Raw genomic sequence first — 8766 nt, 5'->3', positions numbered from 1 at the left:
TCTCTCTCTCTCTCTCTCTCTCTCTCTCTCTCTCTCTCTCTCTCTCTTAGACACACACACACACCACAAACTCGATTATGTTGTTCAAGGACATGAAATGGCTCTTGGGCAGGGCAGTAGTGTCTCGTGCCTATTAGGTATACAGTCCAGGTGTTATGATATAAATATAAGGAATTAAAACCCCTAAAAGAGAAATTGTGTGTTTTTATCTTTATCTAAGTTTTCAAAGGCTCTTGCAACTAAAACAATTTAAGCTATTGAGCAATTTGTGTGAATATACAGAACACAATATTTTGATTCTTAGCCTTGTTTTCTTTCCAACTTGCCTCTCCTTGTTCCCTGTTTCTCTACCAATCTGACTCCACTTGCAGGGTACCTGACTGATAAGGACCTTCTTGCATTTCTTTCCCGGTGTCGAGATGGCCTGAAAGAAAATGGTATTATCATACTGAAGGACAATGTAGCACGGGAGGGCTGTATCTTCGACCTGTCTGACAGCAGTGTGACCCGGGACATGGATATCCTTCGAAGCCTTTTTAGGAAGAGTGGACTGGTGGTTCTAGGCCAGGAGAAGCAAGAAGGCTTCCCAGAGCAGTGTGTTCCAGTGTGGATGTTTGCACTGCACAGTGACAGACACTCTTGATCGGCACTGGAAATGAACCACCAGACTGGATGATGGTGCTTCAGAACTGGGTGTATCGCCCAGGTGCCCTGTGTGATACAGACAGATATGGAAAGAAGGGATACAATGCATGTCTAGTATGATTGATGATGTAGTATGTACAAGCTGTTGCTACCATAATGCACACACTGTGATGTGTGCACATTTAGATGTATGCTTCCTGTAACGAGATATTCACAGATGCTGTGGATTTTCTGAGAGATGGAGTAAGACAACAGGGCAGTACTTTAATAAGGTCCTTGTTAACATGTTCACTGCACAAATGTGTATATGAAGACCCTAGAAAGAAACGATGCTCACAAAAGAGAGTCTGCATTAGTCACTGATGATTTGTGTTTATAATAATCTATCACTGAACAGGGTAGAAAGTCTAGACCTGTTTTTCTGTTCCTCTATCAGCTATCTTACACTTTCTTCCTCTTTGCTGTCACAGCGTCTCTTGAACAAACACCTCCATCTAACTAAGAAGGTACTAATCAAATAATCTCATGAAAACAAGTCTATTAATTTTGTCCTTAGCTCTTCTTTTGGCAGAAGTATATGGTTTCCCTTTCTATTTTGGGTCAGTTTTACTACCAATGATGTAATATGGATGTAATTTGATAACTAATGCTTGCATTACCATGATGTGGAAGTGTCTCCTTTCAGGAGAAAATGTTACACACTCAAGTTTCACCCCAACCATATAAGTAAATGTTGTCAATGATCTAATTTTAGCCACTGGCTTTGAACAGTGGCTGTTTCTTTGCATCTGGTCTTCATTCCTTGAATGAAATGGATGTACCTTGAGAGAGAAACATCAAAAGAAACAAGCAAGTGAAATGATGCTTAAGTACTGGCATAGCTGTGTTCACAAAAGGCATTGGTGTAAATAAAATAATCTAAAATCTTTCAAAAGGAAAAATGAAATCCAGTTTTTATTAGCACAATGTTTGAAATGAGTATTTTGTCTTCAAAACACTTCAGCATTTTTATGTTGAAGTACAGTGATATGTCTTGATCCTGAAATTCAAAGACCCAATTTAAACTAAGAAGATGTACTGCATAGCTATGGTACCACCACAGAAAACATACATATTTTTTAGTTTTTATTTTTCTTTAAAATGTTAATCAAAGGCTTTATAAGTTTGGTAATGCTCAATAACAAGATGCCCATACAATCAGAAGTGTAACCCAATACCCAACCTAGATATATCAACTATCTTTGACTGGCAGAGACACTCGAACACCCACCTCCATGTTCCCCTCCCCCTCCTCATCTCCTAGCTCCTCCCCTTCCTCTCCTTACTCCTCCCACCATAGCTTCTCCTACATATCACCCTTCCTGTTAAGATAAAACTTTTCTCTCAAAATATAATTAGGGCATAACTATACCAATTTGTATCAGTAAGGTACAAGATAGACCTAGTACCCAGTCCATCATTTTGTTGACTAACCAGAACCTCTGTCATTTCTCCTAACTAAAAGACTTCATTCTGAACCTGGCTTTTTTTTTTCTTGGTTTTAGGATGAATGTCAGCTGAAAACCATCCTCTCAAGTCTTTTTTTCTCAAAGTAAATAGCTGGGATTAGCTATAAGACTATAAGTCTTCAACCCTGTCAGAAATCCAGAATGACTGAATTAACTGAAATTATGGGAAGCACAAAGCATAGCTTCTAAAACTTAGCCAATTTATAGAGACCGCTGAACACCTGGACAGTCCCTATACTACAAAACATTGGAGCATCTGATCTTCAGCCTTCTGGCCCAGGATCATCTGACAGACCTAGTAATGCAGAATTATTAAGGGCTGACTACTCTGTCTTGGCAGACATAATCAGTTGACTATTCCGCAAGTGTGTCCTTTTCAGGACAGTAATTTGTCTGTAGATGAAAAGAGGCAACTCTTGCCTAATGGCTGTCTAACCACAACTGGAGTAACTCCAAAGATGCTCAATTTCTTCTTAGAATCCAAGACAGGAAGCTGTCAGGAGCAGATAGGTCTCTAATCAAAATGAACCTTAATACAGAAATGTTTGTAACGTCAATTCTGTGGACTTCTGACGTTTTGAAAACCAATTATCCATGTAAGGCAATCTGGACTGTTGTCTGTTAACTCCACTCAGCTATTTCTAAATAAAATATAGAAAACACCCTAACAATAAACTCAGAGCCATGAATTTGCTATGGGCCCTTAACTCACAGGCTAACCATCTCAAATCAGTTAAAAAAGTTAAAGAAGGACTTGGCCTAAGCCTTGTATTCCTAAATGTGTTATATAGGCACAATGCCTGTGAGAGTAACAATATTAATCTCGCTTCTATATCAATTAGAAACTCATACCAATGAAAACCTTAAATTTGAAATCAAAGTAAATTTTGTACCATTTAAGAAATTATAACTTCAGCTTAATAACAATTATACAGATTTCTTCCAATACATTATAGCTATGCAATAAATCCTAGCTATTCCTCCCTGTTCCAACAAACCCACTACATTTCCCTAGAAAAAGTAGCCCAATATTAACCACCTCAGTCCCCAAGCCCAGGGAATAGGGGCAGTGAATCTTCATTAACTTCTTCAAGCTGATTATGGGCGTTGAGATATTAGAAGAGGGGCGGGGGTGAGGGGGGAAAGTAAATTGATAAGTCTCTGACATCTGTGTCTTCACTGCATTCAGCTGAGATTCCAGGATATCAAAGGTTCAAGCAGGTCTGCTCAGCTTGCTTGATGAGTAGATACACCAAGGCTGTGTATTCTGCAATATACAATTCTCAAAACAAATTTTAGTATCAAGATATTTTTTGTTTGAATTCTGGAATCTAGTCCTCTGGTGGCCTGTCTCTATCATATCTAATCCATATAATTCTGAGAGTTTCTATGAGGGTGTGCTCCCACCATCTTCCCATTCCCACCTCCCTGTTCTCCAATTCCCCAACACTAGAGAATCCAAACTATTGGGTACCAAGGCCCTCCACTTCCACTGATGCCTGACAAGGCCACCCTCAACTACCTATACAGGTGGAGCCATGAGTCCCTCCCTTTGCGTTTTTAGGCTGGAGGTTTTAGAATGGCTACTCCAGCTTGTTTCTTAGGACCATTTGCTTGAAAAATTGTTTTCCAGCCTTTTACTCTAAGGTAGTGTCTGTCTTTGTCACTGAGGTGGGTCTCCTATATGCAGCAAAATGCTGGGTCCTGTTTATGTATCCAGTCCCTTAGCCTTTGTCGTTTTATTGGGGAATTGAGTCCATTGGTGTTAAGAGATATTAAGGAAGAGTGATTGTTGCTTCCTGTTATTTTTGTTATTAGAGGTGGAATTATCTTTGTGTGGCTATCTTCTTTTGGATTTGTTGGAAGAGGATTACTTTTTTGTTCTGTCTAGGGTATAATTTCCCTCCTTGTATTGGAGCTTTCCCACTAATATCCTTTGTAATGCCGGGTTTGTGGAAAGATATTGTGTGAATTTGGTTTTGTCATGGAATATCTTGGTATCTCCATCTATGGTAATTGAGAGTTTTGCTGGGTATAGTAGCCTGGGCTGGCATTTGTGTTCTCTTAGGGTCTGTATGACACCTGTCCAGGATCTTCTCGCTTTTATAGTATCTGGTGAGAAGTCTGGTGTAATTCTTATAGGTTTGCCTTTATATGTTACTTGGCCTTTTTCCCTTACTGCTTTTAATATTCTTTCTTTGTTTTGTGCATTTTGTGTCTTGATTATTATGTGATGGAAGGTATTTCTTTTCTGGTCTAGTCTATTTGGCGTTCTGTAAGATTCTTGTATGTTTATGGGCTTCTCGTTTTTTTAGGTTAGGGAAGTTTTCTTCTATAATTTTGTTGAAGATATTTATTGGCCCTTTAAGTTGGGAATCTTCACTCTCATCTATACCTATTATTCTTAGGTTTGGTCTTCTCATTGTGTCCTGGATTTCCTGGATGTTTTGTGTTAAGAACTTTTTTGCATTTTGCATTTTCTTTGACAGCTGTGTCAATATTTTCTATGGTATCTTCTGCACCTGAGATTCTCTCTTCTATCTCTTGTATTCTGTTAGTGATGCTTGCATCTAGTACTCCTGATTTTTTTCCTATGTTTTCTATCTCCAGTGTAGTCTCCCTTTGTGATTTCTTTATTGCTTCTACTTCCATTTTTATGTTCTGGATAGATTTGTTCAATTCCTTCACCTGTTTAGTTGTGTTCTCTTGTAATTTTTAAAGGGATTTTTGTGTTTTCTCTTTAAGGGCTTCTACCTGTTTACCTGTGTTCTCCTCAAATTCTTTGAGAGTGTTATTTATGTCCTTCTTAAAGTCCTCTATCATCATCATTAGAAGTGATTTTAGATCTGGTTCTTGCTTTCCTGGTGGTATGGGGAATTCAGGACTTTCTAGTGTGGGAGAACTAGGTTCTAATGATGACAAGTACCCTGGGTTGCTGATGCTTATGTTCTTGCGCTTGCCTTTCACCATCTGGATCACCTTAGTGCTACCTGCCCTGTCTCTTACTGGAGCCTGTCTTTCCTATTATCTTGTTTGTTTCAGAACTGTGTGGGGTGGGTATTACTACTAGGGTTAGAGCTGGTGCCCAAGATCTGCTCAGTGCTTGGGCCCAGGCCAGAAGGAACCAGTGTTCTGGGCCAGGAGTGAATTGCTGGGTCCTAGTGGGTCCCAGTTACTCCCTGTTTGGAGGGGAGGTGTTGCTGTCTCCTTACCTAAGATGTTGCCCAGGTTAGAGCTCCTGGAAGGCCCGCTTCCTCTGGGTTTTGTAAGATTGAGTGCAGAGCAGCAGCCTGGGATATGCTCAGTGCTCGGGTCCAGACTGGAAGGCAAAAAACATATTTTTAAAGTCAAAGATCTAGAATAATAGAAAATTGTTAAAGAGTATGACAAGACTAATAATAATATAGAAATAGTAAAAACTATATAAAAATTTAATAATGATAATGATATTAATAATAAAACTGTTACAAATTATGACAAAACTTCCATTTCACCCTTCATATGTTTTGTAACGAATTAGCAATACCTTTTTTTTTTTTGAGTCTGATTCAAGAGATTTCTTTTATACCAGCAACTTTAATTCTTATATCCCTTAACTTCTACTTTTTTATGATTGACACTCACCAATCATCCTTGTTCTAAGTTTTTATAGCTTACTGTGTAAAGATAATTACCCAATAGATACCAACAGATGATTGTTAACTCTGTTGAGTCTTTGAGGTTGATATTAAACCAACTAGCTCTCTTTTCTCTTGCTGAATCAAATTGTTAACTATTCTACCTAAAAAGTCTTCCAATTTGTATTATCCTGCAAAAAATCCTGAATTTTTCATGTATCCTAATTTAACCAAGAAAAAGGTTGAAGGTAAATGTTGTCACCAGCAGATCTGTGTATTGTCAGTAACAAGCACAAGAGAAAACTAACAACAACAACAACGACGACGACGACAACAACAACAACAACAACAAAACATCAAAACCAAAAGGAGTAGTGGTACAAGTGAACCACAAGCCAGATCAAGAAGTCAAAATTGGTTGTGTTAAAGTTCGGATGTGTTTCTGAAAGAAATATACAGAAATATTTTTGGAGGTTGCAAGCAAGGGATTTCTTTTCTGGTCTTGTCAGTATAATCATAGAGCCAATGGAAGGAAGACACTTCTAGTGATACCAAGGTGAGATCCTTCAGTCAAAGGAAGTGATCTAAACAGGCTGCTTGTGCTCATTTGAACATGTGGAAGCCAGTGGTCTAATTGGTCGTTTCCTTTAGCTCCCAAATACCACTTCATTGTCTAGCTGTCTCCAAATCAACTGGAGAAATCCATCAGTAGAGATTTCCCAGCTCCCATCTGAGTTTGTTTCTAGGATTCAGGGTCAGATCACTTGTAACTATTTAATACGTCATTAAACTGATTCTAGAAAACAGTTTTATTTGAGAGCACTGACAGGGAAGGACTCATGGAGCAGGGACTTTTTTTCCACATTGATATCAATTATTCTGAAATATAATCTGAGAGTTCCACACATAATCTTTCAGTGACATCCCATTTATACTCACAGCATGGATTTCCAGCTCTTGAGAATGCTGGATAATAGCTTCATAATCTCGAATTGGCTTCTTTCTCTGACCTATTTTACTACCCGTCTACAGCTGTACCGATTTGAAATCCCCTGGTCAACACATAATGTATGGCTTAGGGCATTTACACATGTCAGTTCTTTAGCATAGAATAGATGGCATTAATTTTCATTCGTCCCAGAATGCTTATGCAGTGTTGATTTCTTTAAAAAAAAATCCAAAAAAAACCCACCAACAACAACTTTTTTAATACACCTCCCACAATTGTTGGGCCTTCTCTGTTCCTTGCCCTACTCTGTTTAGCATACTGTCTCACTGTTTCATTCACAGATCTGTTTGGTTAGCGTTTTATCTTAGATTCTGAGCTCTTTGAGGGGATATTCATGGCTAGAGCCTCAGTGTGGACCAAAGACCTTAGTACACTGCTTTAATGCAAAGCTCTGGTTAAAAGCATGCAAGGCGATGTTGAAAGTAGGAAATGAGGGCAGTGTGGGTTTCTGGAGGTAGCAAATCGGAATTAGAAGAAGCAGGGGCAAGTAAGGGCTCTGAAGTTTTAAAGGCACTAGGGTGTGCAAGGCTACTCAAAGTGCTAATGGAATGCAAGTGACAAGAACCAGAAATAAGAAAGCCTTGAGCTCAAAAATCAGGCAAAAGGGAGGCTATGGCAAGAGTAGGTCCTGAGACAAAAATGTTGCCCAGTTAGGACAGCATTCTTAGTGTGTGTGTCTCAGAGGATTCAAGCTAAAGAATCGGTCAACACGAAATTCCATTGGTGAGTGTGACCTGATAAGAAAGAGATGTGTTAAAATTGTGTGTAGGGTTTAACAAAGTAAGCCCCAAATTCTCATTGGTTTCTCACTAACTACATGTCCAAGAAGCTGAAGTTGTAGAGGAAATTAATCCAGCACTGAATATAGAATGGAAGTAGAAGGTGCTTGTTTGCACTCCATAAATGAATGGATGGCAAACATGTTTGCAATTCTGAATGAACTTTGGAGGACCCCTCAGTTTATATGGTGATTCATGAAAGGCTGCAGCTGTCACTTGCTTCCTCTTTCAAGAACCTGAGCGACCACTGGTAAGTACCAGCCTAGAAGCTCACCATGTTTTAGAAGCCAGCAATGTTAATGATTTCAGACTATCATAAACGTAAAAAAGGAAATGAATAAACTCACCCATGTAAGACATGATCTGCTTTGTATTACGGACACAGTTTGCTTCCATCTTTGTTTTCTTTCTCCATCCTTTTTTTCCTAAGTGGCCTTTTTGAGTGATGTATCGAGGAGAAGCCCTGTGTCTGATAGATTCGGCTGCCTATCATGAATAATTAAAACCAGTTGTGTTATTGCTTTCCTTAGCTCCAGCTGACTCTTTGATGCTTTGGTGTCCATGCCAAAAAACTACCTCTTATAATCATCACAGGACAGGGTTTTTTGCAGAGGTCACTGCAGGCTAATTAAGCAAATATGTGAAAAAATAGTTTCAAATTATCTCAATTAGTGTGTGTTTATATACAGATACTTAGGGTAGAGGTTGATGACTTTTGAAATAATAACTAATTTGCAGAGCTAGTAATTTGATGTCAGAGAAATCTAAGTATTCAGCACCTTTGTGCTGGCATGATTTGATCTTCTGCTATAGAAAAGCCATTATACTTATTTTTGCCAAGAAACATGTAAAAATGTCTGAGGAAACCATGGCTTAGAAGTGAGAAAGACTGATGCATGAATAACAAAAAACATTAGAACAAACAGCATTGAACAAATAGCATGTATACAGAGTTAATACAGAGAAAAGATGAGCTCACTGGGTTTCTGGGACTTTAACTAGCCTACAACAACCCATTCAACACATTTTGAATGCCCACTATGTGCAGCCACTGCTCTAAAATCTCAGGGTAGAATAAGTCCACTGGCTCTGTGGAACTTAAATTCTCCATGAGACTGAGAGGCAATGAACAAATCGACATATGTCGTTTCAATGCTAGCATGTGGTAACTTTTTGAGAAAGCAGAGTAGAACAAAAAAAGGTTGAGA

At 38.7% G+C, this 8766-nt stretch overlaps 1 protein-coding gene across 1 annotated transcript in view; it reads left to right on the top strand.

Annotated features, from left to right (window-relative positions):
* Mettl11b (methyltransferase like 11B) overlaps positions 1–672 on the top strand; it is a 16951-nt gene extending 16279 nt beyond the window's left edge. The window contains exon 4 of the mRNA XM_028757508.1: positions 372–672. Within this exon, the coding sequence (XP_028613341.1) occupies positions 372–643 (272 nt within the window). The 3' untranslated portion in view covers positions 644–672. The remainder of the gene's footprint in view (positions 1–371) is intronic.
* The last annotated feature ends 8094 nt before the right edge of the window (positions 673–8766 follow it).

Source organism: Grammomys surdaster, unplaced genomic scaffold (assembly GCF_004785775.1).
Source record: "Grammomys surdaster isolate TR1022 unplaced genomic scaffold, NIH_TR_1.0 130, whole genome shotgun sequence".
NCBI lineage: Eukaryota > Metazoa > Chordata > Mammalia > Rodentia > Muridae > Grammomys > Grammomys surdaster.
The sequence above is the reverse complement of the archived record's forward strand: the minus strand, read 5'-3'. Positions and strand labels throughout refer to the sequence as shown.